The sequence below is a fragment of the Schistocerca cancellata genome, chromosome 1 (genome assembly GCF_023864275.1).
Source record: "Schistocerca cancellata isolate TAMUIC-IGC-003103 chromosome 1, iqSchCanc2.1, whole genome shotgun sequence".
Classification (NCBI taxonomy): domain Eukaryota; kingdom Metazoa; phylum Arthropoda; class Insecta; order Orthoptera; family Acrididae; genus Schistocerca; species Schistocerca cancellata.
This window is the reverse complement of record NC_064626.1, coordinates 255,805,545-255,828,408: the sequence shown is the minus strand read 5'-3', so window position 1 is coordinate 255,828,408 and position 22,864 is coordinate 255,805,545. Positions and strand designations below refer to the sequence as shown.

General features: G+C 43.2%; 1 protein-coding gene across 1 annotated transcript in view; it reads right to left on the bottom strand.

Moving 5' to 3' along the window:
- LOC126170695 (inter-alpha-trypsin inhibitor heavy chain H4-like) overlaps positions 1-22,864 on the bottom strand; it is a 198,662-nt gene that overhangs the window by 30,602 nt on the left and 145,196 nt on the right. The window contains exons 8-9 of the mRNA XM_049920747.1: positions 16,197-16,344; positions 2,415-2,785 (exon numbers count right to left, since the gene is read on the bottom strand). Of these exons, the coding sequence (XP_049776704.1) occupies positions 2,415-2,785; positions 16,197-16,344 (519 nt within the window). The remainder of the gene's footprint in view (positions 1-2,414; positions 2,786-16,196; positions 16,345-22,864) is intronic.

The window sequence follows — 22,864 nt, the reverse complement described above, 5'->3', positions numbered from 1 at the left end:
CACAGATAATTGTAGCTTTCATCATTTACACACCCGCCGATAGCGTGTATGTGTATGAAATTATACTGATATCAGACCATGTCTTATGGGTGCTTCATTATTTTGTAAAGCATTGTATATCCTCAGTAGGTGTGGATTTTAGAAACTGCTGAAGGGAACTCCTTTTTTGTAAACTATACTGAGACGGATAGGTACCGATCGATTTCATAGTGTGCAGGTAAAGCACTGTTCCCATGAAGTACGTAAGAGGTACACCACACTCATAGGATTCTTGCACAGAGCGATTTCACACGCAGTGCATACAGCACATTCCATTGATATAGGACATTCAATACGAAGTTCAAATGGTTCAAATGGCTCTGAGCACTATGGGACTTAACTCCTCAGGTCATCAGTCCCCTAGAACTTAGAACTACTTAAACCTAACTAACCTAAGGACATCACACACATCCATGCCCGAGGCAGGATTTGAACCTGCGACCGCAGCGGTCGCGCGGTTCCAGACTGTAGCGCCTAGAACCGCTCGGCCACTCCCGCCGGCCAATACGAAGTGCAACATATTTTTTTCTCGGACAATTAAAAAAGAATGTGGAATTTGTTGTGGGACATCGTGGAATACTCCTGATTCAGCCCCTATAGTTTCAAGACTTTCAGATATGTGGCGGTGCTAAATGTAGCTTTCAAAATGGCGTCTGTAACGGAGGTGCGTTCCAAAAAGGCAACTGTCATTGAGTTTGTTTTGGCGGAAGTATTGAAGATATTTATAGGATTTTGCATAATGTCTACGGAGATCTGGCAGTGAACAAAAGCACAGTGAGTCGTTGGGTGAGGTATCTGTCATCATCGCAACAAACTAGTCTGACCTCCCGCGTGCCGACCAGCTGCACACAGCTATGACTCCTGCAGTGTTGGAACGAACGGACACTCTCATTCGAGGTGATCCACGGATCACAGTCAACAGCCTTGCTGCACAACTGGACGTCTCAGTTGGTACTGCTCAAATGTGTGCAATGAAGAACCATCTTTGCAGAATTGCTTGTGTGTTACAAGGCTGAAAGTAAGTTTCCTTTACTTTACGTCTATGGTCACAAACTTTTCGTTAACAGATTACCGGTTTCGGCCTATATGTGCAGCACTATGGTTTCTTTCATTTGTGGCTTCTTTAGCGATTTGCTTTATGGTTGTTTAATATTATCCCGTGCTTTATCAAAGGTGTTTAATATTTATGTCATTCTCTAGAATATTGGCACTGGAGCATATGTCAACTACTGTTTTTTAACTCTTCCTCTTTTTAACAATCTTACTTTTGTAGTGTTCTTTTTATTGTTTTTTTATCACTATAATGCCTTTTATACGTTATAAGTTCATTACAGACTTCAACTATTGCCTCCCCTTTTATTTTCGCTGTTCAATTAATTATTGAAAACTAGTATATGGTGACATTAGCGACATCTGGTGAACTTACAACACAAACATCTTGTGACTACTGTACGGCAGCTTGTTTTGAACAGTAGTGCTACTGACAACATGACTCGTTCATGTGATGTTATTTATATATATATATATATATATATATATATACGTATTTGACGATGCTTGTGCTGATTCTGCATTTAACATTTAACGATGCCACTATGGCTGCAGTACATTAGGACTTTGTTTTTATGAGACAGGTAGGCCTCTTCACACATGCATATATTGTCAGTAGTACTTTTCATTATGGTCTATGTATTGCTTTTAAGCTGTAGACAATCTGCGAGTGTGTTTATGTTTTCTCCCAGTTTTGCTGCTGCATTTTCTAAGGACTCTCCCAATGAATCTCAACCTGGCACCCACCTTACCAACAATTAATTTTATAAGACCATTCCACTTCAAATTGTTTCGTACGCATACTCCCAGATATTTTACAGAAGTAACTGCTACCAGTGTTTGTTCCGCTATCATATAATCATACAATAAAGGATACTTCTTTCTATGTATTCGCAATACATTACATTTGTCTATGTTAAGGGTCAGTTAACACTCCCTGCACCAAGTGTCTATCCGCTGCAGATCTTCCTGCATTTCGTTGCAATTTTCTGATGCTGTATACTACAGCATCATTCACGAAAAGCCGCATGGAACTTCAGACACTATCTACTAGGTCATTTATATATATATTGTGAAAAGCAATGGTCCCATAACAGTCCCCTGTGGCACGCCAGAGGTTACTTTAACGTCCGTAGACATCTTTCTATTGAGAACAACATGCTGTGTTCTGTATTGGAATCCCGAATAAAACCAACCCGTTATCAGAAAAAAAGTGTTGGATCGCTAAGAGAACATCCCTCGTAGGAATTTGAATGACTAGTGCAAGTGTTGACAAGGGCCACACATAAACACAAATAAGCCCACAAAACTGACACCGAACTTACCTTGTCGTAGTCGTATCTGAATGTAACTCCGGCAAGCAACGGTGACGCGATCTGGCGGTAGAAGTTGCGTAGCTGCAGGTGCGCGTCCCCCGCCTCGTAGATCTTCTTCCCGACACCGCCGTTGCGCAACGCCAGGCGGCGCAGGAAGCCGTAGTCGGCGCCCGCGCCGAAGGCCAGCGTGAACAGGGCGACGGCAGTCTCCCGGTTGCGCTCGGAGACGAGGCGCACGATCTCGTCGGTGTTGCTGATGCCGCCGTTGGGCTCGCCGTCCGTCAGCAGCACCACCATGGGCGCGCTGCTGCGTCTCTCCGACAGCAGAGCCGCCTTCGACACGAGCAGCGCCGTCTCCAGCGCCTCGTACATGTAGGTTACTGGGAGCCGTCAACACAGGCACGTCACACGCGGGCTGAGACTCAGCTCCCGCGAAATCACAGTTTACAGAGAGAAACTATATGGGGCAGTCTTAACGTTTTACACTACTGGCCATAGAAATTGCTACACCACGAAGATTACGTGCTACAGACGCGAAATTTAACCTACAGGAAGAAGATGGTTCAAATGGTTCAAATGGCTCTGAGCACTATGGGACTCAACATCATAGGTCATAAGTCCCCTAGAACGTAGAACTACTTAAACCTAACTAACCTAAGGACATCACACACACCCATGCCCGAGGCAGGATTCGAACCTGCGACCGTAGCAGTCCCGCGGTTCCGGACTGCAGCGCCAGAACCGCACGGCCACCGCGGTCGGCCAGGAAGAAGATGCTGTGATATACAAATGATTAGCTTTTCAGAGCATTCACACAAGGTTGGCGCCGGTGGCGACACCTACAACGTGCTGACATGAGGAAAGTTTCCAACCAATTTCTCATACACAAACAGCAGTTGACCGGCGTTGCCTGGTGAAACGTTGTTGTGATGCGTCGTGTTAGGAGGAGAAATGCGTACCATGACGTTCCCGACTTTGATAACGGTCGGATTGTAGCCTATCGCGATTGCGGTTTATCGTATCGTGACACTGCTGCTCGCGTTGGTCGAGATCCAATCACTGTTAGCAGAATATGGAATCGGTGGGTTCAGGAGGGTAATACGGAACACCGTTCTGGATCTCAACGGCGTCGTGTCACTAGCATTCGAGATGACAGGCATCTTATCCGCATGGCTGTAACGGATCGTGCAGCCACGTCTCGATCCCTGAGTCAACAGATGGGGACGTTTGCAAGACATCAACCATCTGCACGAACAGATAGACGACGTTTGCAGTAGCATGGACTATCAGTTCGGAGACCATGGCTGCGGTTACCTTTGACGCTGCATCACAGACAGGAGCGCCTGCGATGTACTCAACGACGAACCTGGGTGCACGAACGGCACAACGTCATTTTTTCGTATGTATCCAGGTTCTGTTTACAGCATCATGGTGGTCACATCCGTGTTTGGCGACATCGCGGTGAACACACTTTGGAAGCGTGTATTCGTCATCGCCATACTGGCGTAACACCCGGCGTGATAGTATGGGGTACCATTGGTTACACGTCTCGGTCACCTCTTGTTCGCATTGACGGCACTTTGAACAGTGGACGTTAGATTTGAGATGTGTTACTGACCTGTGGCTCTAACCTTGAATCGATCCCTGCGAAACCCTACATTTCAGCAGAATAATTCACTGCCGTATGTTGCATTTCCTGTACGGGCCTTTCTGGATACATAAAATGTTCGACTGCTGTCTTGGCCAGCACATTCTCCAGATCTTTCACCAACTGGAAACGTCTGGTCAATGGTATCCGAGTCACTAGCTCGTCACAATACGCCAGTCACTTCTCTTGATGAACTGTGGTATCGTGTTGAAGCTGCATGGGCAGCTGTAACTGTACACGCCATCCAAGCTCTGTTTGACTCAATACCCAGGCGTATCAAGGCCGTTATTACGGCCAGAGGTGGTTGTTCTGGGTACAGATTTCTCAGGATCAATGCACCCAAATTGCGTGAAAATGTAATCACACCTCATTTCTAGTATAATATATTTGTCCAATGAATACCAGTTTACCATCTGCATTTCTTCTTGGTGTAGCAATTTTAATGGCCAATAGTGTAACAATTTGTTAATCTGCAGGTACGTGTGCTTAGTCTTTCTAAAGAGGAAAAAACAATGTGGCCCACCCAATTCGAGGAATACGTAAGGTACGGTAAAGTAATGTCTCCGAATTTATATACGAAAATTCTTATTTAAAAAAAATAAAACAGACTTTATCAGCATTCTACATCTTCATTCTTAACGTGGTGTGCAGATTCCTACACAATGTTAAGAAGAGGTGGGCTCCAGAGTCCTGTGGAAACTGTCATCGTAGGAAAGGTGGACAGGGGCAGAAATAATTGGCGAACAAGTTAACACAGTAAACAAGATTAACTTAACTTGCATCTCTCCAAGCGTATGAAGACTCATTAAAAATAATGCCAGCTCTCAATGTCAACAAGGAAGAGGCTCTCTGATCTAAAAACACGGTACATGGTGTTGGAGTTATCCCTAGGTGGCGCCTGCGTAGCGTCACGCAACAAGTCGGCCACGTGGCTACCACTGACCGCCGCGGCAGGTGGCGCTTCAGGTGCAGAACCACTGGAGGCGTGGCTCATTGGGTCCGGCAGGTCACACCCGACCGCTGTCGGCATGTGATGGGAACTTGCAATTCTGTTGCCAGCTTTAACTCCCATGAAGTCGTATCGATACATGATACCACACTTTATGTCCATATATACACAGGGTGTCCCAAACTAATGTATACACTGTGACTTCGTAGGCTTTAACAGTGTACTAAGTCTTGAAAGTCTCTTCCCGGATCCTAAAATCAACTCTATTCGACATTTCGTCGATTCAAATGGTCGCCATATTCAGCAGAATGCTGCCTCTGCTGATGGGTCCCCCTGAGTTCTCAGACCAGTTGGATTTTAGGATCCGGCAGCAACCCAAAGAGACTTTCAATGTACACACTATTTGAACCTGAATCTCTCTTTGATTAAAGGAGACAGAGATACAATTTTTGGAGGTAATAATTCAGAAGATAGTGACAAAGATAAGACTTTATTTTGTTTCATGAATGTAAACAATCGTGGCGTTATCATTCGATCAACAGAAAACAGAGAATGTTAGCGAGTTACGACGACGTTGGAGGGTTGAATTTGGAACGCCACCACCAACAAGGGTAACAATGACAAGAATGTCAGACGTCGATGGAACGGTGCAGGATATGAGGACATTGTGAAAGAAAGAGACGTTCAGCACGCAATGAAAGTGTTGGCGCAGTGATCCAGGGGTTCACAAATTCTGCGAAGAAATCTCCGAGGCAGTGCGCTCGTGAGACAGGGATATGCGAAAGCAGTGTTCATAGAATTTTACGGACTCAGAAATTTAAAGGATTTAACATTACATTACCATCAGAAACGATGCAGTTGTCATGTCGCTCCGTTGTAAGTCGTTGTCGATGATGTATTGTCGCGGAAGGAGGCCATCTTGAACGTTTATCACCTTTAGCTGAACCTTCAGGTACACCACAAACGTTGCACTGTATTCCTATCTCCTTTAATTAAAGAGATATTCAGTTTAAAAGAGTGTATACATTAGTTTGGGACACCCTGTATGTTTCTCACCACAGTCACCTTGGCGGACACACGGGGTAGCCATGCGTGTGAGGCGTCGTGTCACGGTTCGCGTGGCTCCCCCCGTCGGAGGTCCGAGTCCTCCGTCGGAGGTCCGAGTCCTCCGTCGGGGATGGGTGTGTGTGTGTTGTCCTTAGCATAAGTTCGTTGAAGTTAGTTTAATTAGTGTGTAAGCCTAGGGACCGATGACCTCAGCAGTTTGGTCCCATAGTCCTACCAAAAATTTCCAAAATTGAGCTCGGCGACAAACACATTTCTACCAACAAGACCAATTTGTTGATACTGTCATTGTAGAATATTTGATTCCTTTGACGGAGTCACAACCTCACCACTGCCTACACCGCATCAACACTAACAAAATAAAGTCCTCGAAGGTGTTCTTTAAGTTCTGAAAAGAGATAAACAGTGGATGGGGTCAGGGCAGGAGCGTATGGAAGATGATCGATGACAGAGAACCCAAGGCGTCGGATTGTTGGCAGAGGTCGCAGCGCTCGTGTATAGTCTGGCATTGTCATGCTAAAGGAGGGGTTGCTCCTTGTGTGGACGAACTCTTCGAATTCGAAACTCGATTACAGCACGCTGATTCACGCAGACTAAGATAGTTACATTACACATCGAGATGTTAAACGCTAAAATTTGGAGCCCTCTAGTGTCAGCGGGCTGCAGATATGTAGATGTGGAGAACAAAGATGTCGAATGTTAATAACATTTAGGTTTATGGTGAAGTAGGGCTTCATAATTGTGGAAGTTCGTTGTAAATGACAATCACCTGTTTAGTTTTATGTTCAATGCTACCGGTTCCGATCAAGAGAGGCTTTGCTTCGGCTTGATAACAGTCATCTGATCGTAACCGGTAGCATTGAGTATAAAAATAAACAGTTGATGGTAGCCTACAATGAAGTTTCACAGTTAATAACGTTGTCGCATAAAAAATTTGGAGGCATTACTTTTCAGTATGTTCTCGTAGAGTATCATACAGCTACTGATTTCAACAATCCATGAATTATTGGAAGTAGGGTCACGGTATCGAACGAAAAATATCTGTAGTTTACTCACGAGTAGCGCCGTAAGGGAAGTGTCATACCCACAAATGCATCGACACGTTGAGGTATGGCTCAATATCGTTGATAAAAACGTGCACTCTGTTATATCTTGTTAAGTAAATAATTTTATTGGGCTATTATGGTGGGGTGTTTTCTTTTGCTGTTCCATGTCGGAAATATTTCACAAAAACTTCACTTTTTTAAACATGTTTCGCATGTCACTTCTTTATTAACCAGTTTATCAAAATACTGAGAATCTTGACCAATCTTTATAGCCGCGTCCGTTAGTACGCTGCTCCTGTGATTTGAGAAGACATGCCTGTCTCGGATGTAATCCACCTGGTGGATTAATGACGAGGGCAAGTGTGCTGATCAACCTGGATGTAGCTTTTAGTTGGTTTTCCACATCTGATTTAGTGAATACTGGTACCCGCTTCCGTTACACACTTCACAAAGATTTCTGAAACGTTCGCGTACTTTCACATGGGATAAAATCAGACGCAAGCAGGTGAAGTACATATATTTCGTCTCGGGGAAGAAGGGGTGGAGACAGGAACGATGCCTGGGGACCCTTTACCACTAACGTTGCTGGATACAAAAATTAACAATTAATTCTTTTTGGAACGCAGCTTTAGGAAATGTCTGCGGTCATAAAATACTATTAAAATATAATAAAAACAGTCCAAACCAGGTAAAATATTTTATTTTAAAAAACGGTGACCGGTTTATATCAATGTCTGATCATCCTCAGACTGTTACATACACTGTAAATGGAGAAACGTGAAACTTATTACAGGACACATGAAAATAAACATAACAGTAAAAAAGTTACGTAACTACACTATACGTAAAAAGTTAAGAGGTAGCCTCGCTGATTGCTGGGCTCGTGGCATGGAGCACTGCCTGATTTAGCGTGGTGTAAAGCGCAGATGGTGCATGACGTGCAGTTGCCGTCGGTAAATAGCGAGAACTCAGGCCTCCGTCTCCAGTATTACGTCAGTGATTGCCAAAGGCCTCAAATACGAATAAAATCACTAAAAATATAATTGTGGTATGACGTATTTGGATCGCGGCCACAGTCATTTAAATATAAAAATAGGCTTGCATAAAATACAGGTTGAAGAAAAAATGCCACACTTGACGCTCAGCATGTGGTTCCTCATCCCATGTCAAGACAAAACGTATTTACCAGTAGCAAAACCTAGTCCCAGAAATAGGTTTAATAGAAATGCGATTTAAAAAACGATTCTTTGGGCACACTGTAACTGCATGCAGCACGACGAAGAAAAGGTAGCATGAACTCTGCCCTCTGCTGGAGGGGTTCAATTAGCTCAGTGAGGCGAAGCAATGTAGGAAGGAATGGATATGCAGACAATCCAGTATCTTGTGTACTTATTTCTGTTACTGTTGTCTTTATTTAATCATTACATCATTACATTAACTTCTTACAGACATAAACGACCACTTTGTTTCTTCTATGAAACAAATAAAGTTAACGAAAAATAATTGGATACAGTAACATGGTCTGTATCCAATTAGGTACGAAGAATACAATAGGTAAGATACCCTGGATTGCACTTTATGCTACGCACAGTAATTCCGTCCTGTACGTATGACGTCCAGGCTTATCTCACAGAGCCAATATGTACACGTATGAGAAACGTTCAATTTCACATCTGCAAACACTTCGCCACTCGTCGGATCATACTTTGCAACACAGCTGCAGCCACTATTGCCGAAGTGGCATGCACGCGAGCTATTAGGTGGTGCACATGCGCGGGTTGAGTAGTAAAAGCTTGTTCCTTGGAGCGAGCGACTCCACAAATAAAAATCTAGCGGATGAATGTCCGGGAAGCGTGGAGACCATAACATTGAACGTTCATAACCAATCCATTTCCCTGGAAACGCTTCATTTAAACAGTTATGCACATAATTCCAAAGTGTGGTGATGCACCCTCATGCCGAAACTATAGCTGTCGCCCAATACCAAGTGGTACGTTTTCCAATGTGTCAGGCAAAGCACTGCAAAGAATTGTACGATACAAGGGCTCGTTCAAATTGTCCGGCAATAGGTAAGGGCCCAAAATCACTCCTCCCACGATTTCAGCCCGAAAGCTTTTGCCAAAGCGTGCTTGAAAAACACGTTCACATGTGACATTTAGTTGTGTTCTGACCAATGATGACTGTTGTGGAGGTTCAAAGTACATTCAAGAGTGAAGCTAGAGTCGTCAGTCCAGATCACGAAATTTACATGGTTCAAATGGCTCTGAGCACTATGGGACTTAACATCTATGGTCATTAGTCCCCTAGAACTTAGAACTACTTAAACCTAACTAAGGACAGCACACAACACCCAGCCATCACGAGGCAGAGAAAAATCCCTGACCCCGCCGAGAATCGAACCTGGGAACCCGAGCGTGGGAAGCGAGAACGCTACCGCACGAAATTTATAAAATATTCGTTATCTTTCACTTCGTTCAAAAGCCATACATTAAACGGTACCCGTCGAATGCGGCCTTCTGACCGCTGATATTGAGTTAACATGTATTGTGGATGCAATTCTTCATCGTGCAAGATATCTTTGAGACATCTGGAATTGCCTTGCAATATCACGGGAACTTCGCCGAGGTGGCTGGTGAAAGGTTTCAAGAATCGTGTCCCCTGTGGAGTACGTCTTGTTCTTGGACGAACTGTGCCCGTTCCTTGTGGACGAAAATTACCGGTTTCCCGAAGGCGTGGCTCGAGAAAATAATGTCATCAGGATGGGGCCTTTGAGGATAGCGTGTGGTGTACGTACGAGCAGCAGAAGCAGCTTGTTTATGGGATGCATTCAGCACGGGAAGTCGCTCAGCATGAACTTGGCAGGACCAGTTACGGTTATGCACTGCACGGTTAGTAGACACATGCATGCACTTTAGTGGACGCCACTGTCATGTGACACGCTACCGTCATGTGACAAAATGATGTCCTGCTTATAAACGACAAAAACTAGGAAACAGACGTCTAAAAAATAAAAAAGGAACCCGACGAAGTATCGACCCAGAGCTTCACGGTGGAGAGGGGTATTACGTCCCAGCACCCTACTCAGTGAGCTACGCCCGCTGGTACGTCATAGCGCCGTCACACACGACCCTCTCTACATTCCGTTGCGCTGCACGATGCGACAGTGTTAACAGCTCCTCGTTTTTGTGCATGTGTTTTCAAAATGTACCCGATCTGATTTTACTAGGTAAACTTTTGTCTTGAATTTTGATGAGGAATCACATTCCGACCTCCAACTGGCTTAAAAGCACACCACTAATAATAACCCTAGTAAGGGTGGGAAGATCGATGTGTTCCTGTTTTAAGTGAAAGATGCAAAGGTGTAGCTTCTGGTGGCGTCCTTGTAAGTAATCTTTGCTCAACATACATCACGCGCAAATCCTCATAGATGGCACTTTCGGTCTAGTTGTTTAATTTCTTTATTTCCCTTCTTTTACATACTATTTTATTGTATTTTTGCAAGCTTATTTTTATAACTGCGTAACTGTGGCCCGTATGCAAATATTTCATAATTCAATCATATTTTTACTGATTTTATTATTCTTTGACGTCCTTTGGCTGTCACTGGCGGAATGCTGGAGACGGTGGGTTGTGCTCTCGCTATTTATGGACAGCAACTCCATGTCATGCAGCAGCTGCTCTCCATGCCAGACAAGAGCAGTCAGTTCTCCATGCCACCAGCTACAGCAGTCAGCAAGGTTATCTCTTCTTTTACTTATACTGTAGTTATACAGTTTTTGATGTTACGTTTATCTTCGTGTGTCCTATAATTACTTTTATAATACTGCATTTACAGAAACTGTTCACCGTCTTTTTTTAAAAAATAAAATGTTTTATGTGGTCTATATTATTTTTATTACATTTTTAAAACTTAACATGACGACCCTGTGACGGTATGGGATAAAGGCACAGGAAATAGAAAATACAAACGCTCTAAATTTTCACTTTTGGTTCTCACCACCTTGCCTGCTGATTCAGTAATTCTTGTACCTGAACTTCTTTAAACAATAATACAAAAACAACCAAGTAGTCGAAGAACGAAAACAAACTGCAGCTTTATTACCATAATAAATGCCCGCAGGTAACTTGACGGAAGATAGGCTCCTTTTATCGATGTGTCCTGAATGTCATAATTATTCTTTATAGAAAACAGGGCAGCACAATTAAAGTACAGGGCTGTGGCTGATTTCGTATTCCAGCCATTTCTAACCTTTTGTATGGGCAGAATAGGATGACCCATTACCCAACGTTGTGGCGAGCCCTAGAAAATGTCGCCAGCTGTAACGGCTCCGTTCGGCCTGTGGAATTTTTCCCAGACACCTGCCTCCCACAGATTTACGAAAGGCTCGCTCTCATCTCTTTTCTGCCAGCCATCTTCCTCTCACCGGTCTGATGATTCTCACAGCACCTAACATTAAACTGACTGTCTCTTATTTACTTGCTCTTTTCTTCTTTTTTGGTCATCAGTCTACTGACTGGTTTGATGCGGTCCGCCACGAATTCCTTTCCTGTGCTAACCTCTTCATCTCAGAGTAGCACTTGCAACCTACGTCCTCAGTTATTTGCTTGACGTATTCCAATCTCTGTCTTCGTCTAGAGTTTTTCTAGTACCATGGAAGTCATTCCCTCAAATCTTAGCACATGTCCTATCATCCTGTCCCTTCTCCTTATCAGTGTTTTCCACATATTCCTTTCCTCTCCGATTCTGCGTAGAACTTCCTCATTCCTTACCTTATCAGTCCACCTAATTTTCAACATTCGTCTATAGCACCACATCTCAAATGCTTCGATTCTTTTCTGTTCCGGTTTTCTCACAGTCCATGTTTCACTACCATACAATGCTGTACTCCAGACGTACATCCTCAGAAATTTCTTCCTCAAATTAAGGCCGGTATTTGATATCAGTAGACTTCTCTTGGCCAGAAATGCCTTTTTTGCCATAGCGAGTCTGCTTTTGATGTCCTCCTTGCCCCGTCCGTCATTGGTTATTTTACTGCCTAGGTAGCAGAATTCCTTAACTTCATTGACTTCGTGACCATCAATCCTGATGATAAGTTTCTCGCTGTTCACATTTCTACTACTTCTCATTACCTTCGTCTTTCTCCGATTTACTCTCAAACCATACTGTGTACTCATTAGACTGTTCATTCCGTTCAGCAGATCATTTAATTCTTCTTCACTTTCACTCAGGATAGCAATGTCATCAGCGAATCGTATCATTGATATCCTTTCACCTTGTATTTTAATTCCACTCCTGAACCTTTCTTTTATTTCCATCATTGCTTCCTCGATGTACAGATTGAAGAGTAGGGGCGAAAGGCTACAGCCTTGTCTTACACCCTTCTTAATACGAGCACTTCGTTCTTGATCGTCCACTCTTATTATTCCCTCTTGGTTGTTGTACATATTGTATACGACCCGTCTCTCCCTATAGCTTACCCCTACTTTTTTCAGAATCTCGAACAGCTTGCACCATTTTATATTGTCGAACGCTTTTTTCAGATCGACAAATCCTATGAAAGTGTCTTGATTTTTCTTTAGCCTTGCTTCCATTATTAGCCGTAACGTCAGAATTGCCTCTCTCGTCCCTTTACTTTTCCTAAAGCCAAACTGATCGTCACCTAGCGCATTCTCAATTTTCTTTTCCATTCTTCTGTATATTATTCTTGTAAGCAGCTTCGATGCATGAGCTGTTAAGCTGATTGTGCGATAATTCTCGCACTTGTCAGCTCTTGCCGTCTTCAGAATTGTGTGGATGATGCTTTTCCGAAAGTCAGATGGTATATCGCCAGACTCATGTATTCTACACACCAACGTGAATAGTCGTTTTGTTGCCACTTCCCACAACGATTTTAGAAATTCTGATGGAATGTTATCTATCCCTTCTGCCTTATTTGACCGTAAGTCCTCCAAAGCTCTTTTAAATTCCGATTCTAATACTGGATCCCCTATCTCTTCTAAATCGACCTTTTCTTCTACTCCTTCCAATACAACTGCATTCCAGTCACCCATGACTATTAGATTTTCGTCCCCCTTTACATACTGCATTACCCTTTCAATATCCTCATACACTTTCTCTATCTGTTCATCTTCAGCTTGCGACGTCGGCATGTATACCTGAACTATCGTTGTCGGTGTTGGTCTGCTGTCGACTCTGATTAGAACAACACGGTCACTGAACTGTTCACAGTAACACACCCTCTGCCCTACCTTCCTATTCATAACGAATCCTACACCTGTTATACCATTTTCTGCTGCTGTTGATATTAACCGATACTCATCTGACGAGAAATCCTTGTCTTCCTTCCACTTCACTTCACTGACCCCTACTATATCTATATTCAGACTTTCTAGTTGCCCTACCACGTTCAAGCTTCTGACATTCCACGCCCCGACTCGTAGAACGTAATCCTTTCGTTGATTATTCAATCTTTTTCTCATGGTAAACTCCCCCTTGGCAGTCCCCTTCCGGAGATCCGAATGGCGGACTATTCCGGAATCTTTTGCCAATGGAGAGATCATCATGACACTTCTTCTATTACAGGCCACATGTCCTGTGGATATACTTGCTCTATACCGCCGCAATTTTCTGATGTAAGTGGTAACACCTCCTTTCTCTTTATGTGTTCTGAAGTAACTTGATGCCAAGCTATATCTATCCATGTTAAGCAGTACGGAATATGTTATCAATTGATGTTCAAAAACATATATTTACATCAACATTGTTTAGTGGCTCCAATTCATCTAAAGAAATCAGAAGGTCATTCATCTGATATTTTAAACCTCCTTTATTTTGATACTACGTGTTTATAAGCCATGGCTGCAAAATGCTAACACGAATTATTTACAGACGAATGGAAAAACTGGTAGAAGCCGAACTAGTGGGAAGATCAGTTTGAATTACGTAGGAATGTTGGAAAACGTCAGGCAATACTGACCCTACGACTTTTCTTAGAAGATAGATAGACAAACCTACGTTTCTAGGATTTGTAGACTTAGAGAAAACTTTTGACAATGTTGACTGGAATACTCTCTTTAAAATTCTGAAGGTGGCAGGGGTAAAATACAGGGAGCGAAAGGCTATTTACAATTTATACAGAAACCAGATGGCAGTTATAACAGTAGAGGGGCATGAAAGGAAAGCAGTGGTTGAGAAGTGAGTGAGACAGGGTTGTAGCCTATCCCCAAAGTTATTCAATCTGTATATTGAGCAAGCAGTGAAGGAAACGAAAGAAAAATTCGGAGTAGGAACTAAATCCATGGAGAAGAAATAATAACTTTGAGTTTCGCCGATGACATTTTAATTCTGTCAAAGACAGTAAAGGACTTGGAAGAGCAGTTGAACGGAATGGATAGTGTCTTGAGAGGGGCATATAAGATGAACATCGACAAAAGCAAAAGGAGGATAATGGAATGAAGTCGAATTATATCAGGTGATTCTGAGGGGTTGGATTAGGAAACGATACACTTAAAGTAGTGGATGTGTTTTGCTATTTGGGGAGCAAAATAACATGATGGTCGAATTAGAGAGGATGTCAAATGTAGACTGGCTGTGGTTAGGAAGTCTTTACTAAAAGTATTTGTATGGAGTGTAGCCATGTATGGAAGTGAAACATGGACGATAAATAATTTAGACAAGAAGAGAATAGAAGCTTTCGAAATGTGGTGCTACAGAAAAATGCTGAAGATTAGATGGGTAGATCACGTAACTAATGAAGAGGTATTGGAGAGAAGAGGAATTTGTGGAACAGCCTGACTAAAAAAGACCGGCTGGTAGGACACCTTCTGAGGCATCAAGTGATCACCAGTATAGTATTGGAGAGTACCGTGGAGGGTAAAAATAGTATAGGTAGACCAAGAGATGAATACACTTAGCAGATTCAGAAGGATGTAGGTTGCAGCAGTTACTCAGAAATGAAGAAGCTGGCACAGGATAGAGTAGAATGGAGAGCTGGATCAAACCAGTCTCTGGACTGACGACCACAACAATAACATATGTTTATTTCTACATCCCTTTCAGCTTCACGTATTTTAGGCTCAAAATTTTCAGTATTTTGTAGTTCTCACCGCCTGAAATCTAGATGTACTCTAAAAAATGTGCTGCCGTGGCTCCAGTGACTATAGTCATAGGCCCATCAATGTCAGTGTGCCCTCTTAAATGTTCTCTTACTTACCCTGACAGTTTCGCTTTCCTATTTCTTTTGAGAGGTAGGATAGCCTTTTCAAACCACACCTTCCAACACCATCAACAGAAACCAAACCTATATTAGATCCAGAACCTGAAAAAAGCAGCTGATCTAACCTTATGTTGATCCGAATCATAGAGCCGTTCGACATGCTATGGCTATTAGCTAGAACTCCAGCTGCTGATATGGGCTGCTGTCTACAGCAGAAAACCTAACCGTTATCACGTTCAGTCATTACCTCTACCGTTTTTTTTCCTTTTCAGACAAAATAACAAGAATCTTCCATATGTAGCACAAAATAAAATAGTAATAACGTTAAACACAAGCATGATTTACATTGATTTAAGCCAAAACCATACTTAAAACCATACGCATAGCCACACAACAAAGTAAATGTGTAAATACATTTCATTTTATAAATGCTCTGCTGTGAATAGTACAGTGTTTGATCATTCCAATTTACTGCTCCATTTATTTACTTTAGTAAAAAAAGTAACTCATTTTATAAATACAGACTTTTGAATTTAAGAAAATCTTATCTCATGTTTAACAATACAGGAAAAATATCGACAATCAAGCCCCTCATGTGGACGGCTGTCGTATTACAGTCATACCTCCACAATGGTGCATTTACGGTTTGTGGTTATCTGGAAAATTTTACTGGATATCGAAATCCTCTGCCCTGTCTTGACCTTATTACCACGCTGGTTTCTTCCACCTTATAGAAGCAGCAATAAAGGGATTCAAATGTGTGTCTGGCAGTGTTATTTGGGTTTACCAATAAGTAATATTCAAAGAAAGCGAGATTCCTACTTTGTCCGAAATAAGTAAAAACAAAACTCTTTTGATTGTACCAACCTCCAATTGCTTCGAATGAGTCGACGCTCCTCTTGGCCTTGGCAATGTTCTCTCTAGTGGCAGGGACAACGCCGTTCTTTATGGATTCACGAGTAAGCCGCTCTTCCCGCAAGTAGGTGAATATCAATGGCTCGTCAGGTTGCCACACCTGCAAAATGCACCGCAAAATATTAGTAATAATCCTTATTACTCACAATACACTGTCTACATGGTCTATGAACTGTAGTATTAAATTTACATGTTGTGCTGAAAAATGAAATGGATTTAGATCTAAAAGAGTCGAGCAGCGCAGAGTATGAAGGTAACACATACAGACTGAAACTTTGTTTGTTTTTTTCCTTGTATTACTAAGTTGTTTATCTATTACTCAGTATGTTCGTCTTTACATTACAAATAGTTCTTTTGCTTTAAATTGTATTAAATACTAGCAATGCTGGATTTACTTGGAGAAAGTGAAAACCATTGTAGGTGTCATGTCCCAGTGAGTCAAAGCAAGAATTTTCCAAGAAGGTGTTTCGGAGTGAACGCTGAACACTATAGACATGTTTCTGTTGTCATAGACGTAAATCGAGACACAGACGTTTTGAAAAATGTACATGCACTCAACCAAGTGCGTCCAAGGAGAAGTGTTTTTTTTCACTCTGAATATTTGAGTACCACAAAACAGAAATATTGTAGTATTTTTATGCTGTTATTAGAGTATTATGAATAGAGAAGCCACAGTAATAATTTTTCACAGAGATTATTTTTACTGTGATTTTTATAGTGATTTAAATGCAAATATGTAAATAATTTCCCAAGTTGAAAAACTGTTGGGCATTTTTGTGTTTTTAATATAGACGAACTCTAGGTCTTCTTGTAAATCTTAAAATTACGTAAGATGTAGTATTTTGTTCCAGAAGATATTAAAATAGAGTAACATAATATATACGTAGAGAGATCTGAATTAAAAAGGCAAGGTGGATCCCTTTCATTTATTGTAATAAGTGTATGGTGAATAGGGAGTCATGAAAAAGAGCTACTTCATTCCAGTGAGTGAGCGGTTCTGATCAAACCCCTGAAATGAACAGTTTTGCCCAACTGCGATTCTTCAGACCATATGTTGCAACTGTTTAGGCTCCACATTGTAGCAGTATATCAGTACTGACGCTTCACTAGTTTATAGAAGGCTGCCAGATAAGTATCCTTTCGAAGCCACAGAACACACGGTACACTACACCTCAAAGCGATACAAATATGCATTACTTTTCTGCATGCTCACCAACTCTAAGTAGTTAGTCTTACCAACCTCTCAACTCTTTCACGGTGGAAATCCCTTCTTTCGACTCAGAGCCATTCGAGAACTGCTGCGTGAACGTCCTCATAGTTAGAAAATGTCTTCGTCTAAGATGGTCTTTGAGCTTGCTGAAAATATTGCCCGGACATTGTTGTTTCTGGTTGATTTCGAGGGCCTTTCTTTCCCATCAGCACCACCCACGTCTGTGCAGGGTTGGTCGCATTGTTGAGGTTGGTCGGATTGTTGACACCATTTCACTACGACTGGACTTGGTATTGCATTTGGTCCATATATCGGCAGAAGACATTTTGACATAAGAATCGTACTGTCCCACTTACTTTAACATCGGAGCACGTTTCCAGTTGTCATGCAATTTCACTCGCATAGTGTGATGCACCTGATAACCTTACTGCAACATAACTGTGTCTGCAGGAAACCTGGAACATGACTTCTGTTCTGACAACTCAATATTCTGCTTACGCTATGGTCTTAGCATCGTGCGACACGTGTAACTTACTTTCTGAAGTCGTTGCGTAATGTCATCTGTTTTGAATTATTTGCCACACGTGTTCCAGAGTTCGCTAGTTATTAAATTTCAGGTCGCTCCCACTCCAACTCTCAGTCCCATCCCTTGAACAGCTTCGAGGGGCCTCCTCCCACAGTACTTATTCCGACGCAAGTCACAAGTGTACAAATTTTGGAGAAAATATCTTCAGGGATCCCAGTGAATTGCATTTTACGCTCCAGCAGAGTAGCAAGTTACGTATTTAGCTTTTTCTGTGTTCTCTTGGTAGTGCTGGGATGGATATGATGTGCGCATGCTGTATGTGGACGTAGGAAGAGCTGGCTGCAATTCAGTGTCAATGTACATTCTGCACGTGAGCTGGGGCGCCTCGTATGAGACGTGGAAGAGCCCTTGCCTACGGCTATCGAGCGTTCAGGGCACAGACGTTTGCAAAACCGTGGCTCACGTTAGCACCAATGACGGCTGTCGCTTCGGTTCTGAGACCATCCTCAGTTCATACAGATACCTGGCGGGACTGGTGAAGGCTGCTGGGCTCAAGCGTGTGGATGGAAGCAGAGCTTGCAATTTGCAGCACTCTTCCTAGAATTGACTGGGGTATTTTTGTGTGGAACTGAATGGAGGGTCTCAACCGAAGGCTTTGTTGATTCTGAGACGGTCTTGGCTGTAGATTTCTAGATCTGTGTTATTGGGTGGAAAGTTGTAGGACTCTCCCTGATGGGAACATGGTTCTGGGTCCACTACACAAAGAATGCAGCTACTCAGAGAGCAGAGAATTTTTGGACTGCTCCTGTTTTTATTAGGCTAGGCAGTAGTTTGAGGTACTTTGATGAATACTCGACAGTCGACATTCAGATAGCGAAATAGACCGGCGTTCAGAGTAAACAAGCTTGGACCATTAAAATCTTATAAATATATATCTTATATCTTATAAATATACAAAGTTCCGGAAAATTTGTCAAGCTCAAATTATTCTCGGGGCCGAGAGGTGGCTGAAGTCCGAAGTAGAAAGTTCTGAAATATTTAGTGACTTATGGAATGCATATCTAAAAGTCGAATTAGGGAGTTTTCAATGCAGTATATAGAAATATTTTCTCTAATGAGACCGATTTAGAGTGCGACTGTGAAGTTATCTGGACGCGTATAACAGGTCTGTGTGAAATCAAGTCAACCGTTGGATGACCGAGAGAGGTAGCGCAGTGGTTAGCACACTGAACTCGCATTAAGGAGAACGACGGTTCAATCCCGCGTCTGGCCATCCTGATTTAGGTTTTCCGTGATTTCCTTAAATCGCTTGAGGCAAATGCCGGGATGGTTCGTTTGACAGGGCACAGCCGACTTCCTTCTCCATCCTTCCCTAATCCGATGAGACCGATGACCTCGCTGTATGGTCTCTTCCCCCAAATCAACTCAACTCAATCTGCCCGCATCTCGTGGTCGTGAGGTAGCGTTCTCACTTCCCACGCCCGGGTTCCCGGGTTCGATTCCCGGCGGGGTCAGGGATTTTCTCTGCCTCGTGATGGCTGGGTGTTGTGTGCTGTCCTTAGGTTAGTTAGGTTTAAGTAGTTCTAAGTTCTAGGGGACTGATGACCGTCGATGTTAAGTCCCATAGTGCTCAGAGCCATTTGAACCATCAACTCAATCGTTGGATGTTTTTGCCGTCCACTAGTTTCTGCCGTGACAGTTTTCGTCAGTAGCGCGTAAATACCTAGACCAGGGAATACTAGTCAGAGGCGACTTTAACATAGTGCGTATACAATGGGCTGTCTATGGATCCATTGCAGGCAAAATAAAGAGGCAGTACTCCGAAGTACTTCTAAGCACGTTTTCCGAAAACTATCTTGAGCAGCTAGTTCGACAGCTCATATGCAATAATCATATTTTAGACTTGTAACTACAAAGAGGCCTGACCTTACGAGAAAGAGGCTGTCAGTATAGAGACAGCGATCAGGGACCATGATGTCATCATAACGACGATACTTACTGCAGTTAATAAATCAGTGTAGAAGACTAGGAGAACATTTTTGCCAGAAAGAGCATGTAAGCAGTTGCCATCATCCCATTTAGACACTGAATGGACATCATTTAGTTCCAGAATGATGGACACACAGCAAGTATGGGAAAAGTTTAAAAGGACTGTAAATCGCGGCCTGGAGCAGTATGTGTCGAGCAAGTGGATTAAAGACGGAAAAGACTGACAGAGGACTAATAGCAAAATACGAAAAATCCTGAGGAAGCAAAGACTGTTGCAATATCGGTTCAAAAGAAACGCGCAAATTACAACAGGCAGAAGTAAACAGAGATTTGTGCATCTGTAAAATAATGAAAGAGCGAAACTTGCATATGTAACCGAGAACACGGGAAAGTTCTGGTCGCACATAAAATCACTAAGCGCGCCGAAGGCTTCTGTCCAGTCACTCTTTGACCTATCTGGTGTGGAAATGTAAGATAGCAAAAAGAAAGATGAAGTTTTAATCTTCGCGTTTAAGTACTCGTTCACGAAGGAGAATAGCACGAACATACAGTCATCTCTCCATCGTGCAGACGTAGTAACATGCATTCCTGGCGGCAGGTCCGGATGGAATCTCAATTCGGTTTCGCAAAGAGTACTCTATGGCACTCGACCCTTACCTAGCTTCCATACATAGCGAATCTCTCGCCCAACCCAAAGTTTCATGCGACTGGAGAAAAGCGCTGGTGACTCTTGTATATTAGAAGTGTAAAATAACTGACCCGACCGATAGCCTTAACGTCAGTTACTTGGAGAATTCTTGAAAATGTTCTCAGTTCGAATACAATAAAGTTCCTTGAGGTGGGAAAGTTGTCAAGGAAGCAACATGCTTTTGCACTGAAGACCCAAAGAACCTGGTGCATGCAAGCGTATTAAAATGGGCAGAATACGGCGCTGCGGTCGGCAACGCCTATATACGACAGTAAGTGTCTGGCGCATTTCTTATAATGGCAGGATTTCAAGATTTGAGTGAGGCTGTACGTGGTGTTATAGTCGGTGTACGTGCGATGGGATACACCCATCTCCGAGGCAGCGATGAAGGGGCATTTTCCCGTACGCCCATTTCACTAATGTACCGTGAATATTAGGAATCCGGTAAAATATCGAATCTGCGACAGCGCTGCGACCGACAACAGATCGTGTAAGAACGAGACCAACGAAGACTGAAGAGAATCGTTCAACGTGATAGAAGCACAACCCTTTCGCAAATTGCTACAGATTTCAATGCTGGGCCATCAACGTAAGCGTCCGAAACATTCAACACATCATCGATATGGGCTTTCGGAGCCGAAGGCCCTCTCGTGTACCCTTTATGATACGACACAAAGCTTTATGCCTCGCCTAGTGGACCCGTCAACACCAACAATGGACTGTTGATGACAGGAAACATGTTGCCTGGTCAGACGAGTCTCGTATCAAATTGTATCGTGGGGAAGCACGTGTACGGTTATGGAAACACCCTCAGGAATCCATGGACCCTGCATGTCAGCAGGGGACTGTTCAATGTGGTGGAGACTCCGTAATGATGTGGGCCGTGTGCAGTTGGAGTGATGTGGGACCCCTGATACGTATACGATTTTGACAGCTGACTCGTACTTGAGCATCCTGCCTGATTGTCTGCATCCATTCATGGCGATTGTGCTTTCCGTCAAAGTTGGGCAATTCCAGCAGGACAGTGCGACACCCCACACGTCCATAATTTCTAAAGAGTGACTCCAGGAACACTCTTCTGAGTTTAAACACTTCCGCTGGCCACCCAACTCCCCAGACATGAACATTATTGAGCCTATCTGTGATTCCTTGCAACGTGCTGTTCAGAACAGATCTCCATCCCCTCGTACTCTTATGGATTTATGGACAGCCCTATACGTTTAATGATGTCCGTTCTCTCCAGCTCTACTTCAGACATTAGTCGAGTCCATGCCACGTCGTGTTGCGGCACTTGTGATTGCTGGCGGTTACCCTACACAATATTAAGCAGGTGTACCAGTTTCTTCAGTTTCTTTGACTCTTTAGTGTAGAAAGCGTCGCTAGTGCGAAACTCAGTTTAGCCGTTCCTCAAACGATATCCTGCAACATGATGCCGCACTGTAGACTGTTTAACGAAGGTACCAGCATAAGGAATAAGTTCCCAGCACAAAGTCGTGGACGCACACTTGGCCTCTGCACATAGCGCGGAGACGGGCCGTCGGGCCGGCCAGTGTTAACATTGCCGAGCGGTGCTAAATAATTACCTGTAAGTACAATGTCTACAAGTAAGAGAATCAACAGCGTTCGGTGTGTTTTCGATCCCTCTGCTTTACGGTCGACGACATAAGAAAATGGCTCTGAGCACTATGGGACTTAACTGCTGAGGTTATCAGTCCCCTAGAACTTAGAACTACTTAAACCTAACTAACCTAAGGACATCACACACATCCATGCCTGAGGCAGGATTCTAACCTGCGACCGTTGCGGTAGCGCGGTTCCAGACTGTAGCGCCTAGAATCGCTCGGCCACTTCGGTCGACGTCATAGTTGACGATTTGAAATTGCCTGAAGATGTAGTGCCATCATTTCTCACGTCTATGACTATTATAGTGAACTTTACAACAAGCAACCAGTTGATGAATAGTCTTGCGACAATTTTCTTATGACCTTGAGCTGTCGACGCGAGGATAATGCGTACTTGAAATCTGTTACCACCGAGGACGAAATCGAACTAGCGGTCCACAGTGCAAAAAAGGGAAATCACCAGGACCAGACGACCTTATCGCTGAGTTTTACCAGCGTTACTGGAATCTCCTCGGCTCGACACTTCTCGACATAGCGAATGAAATCATACATCTGGAAGACATACCCATTGCATTCAAGGAAGGT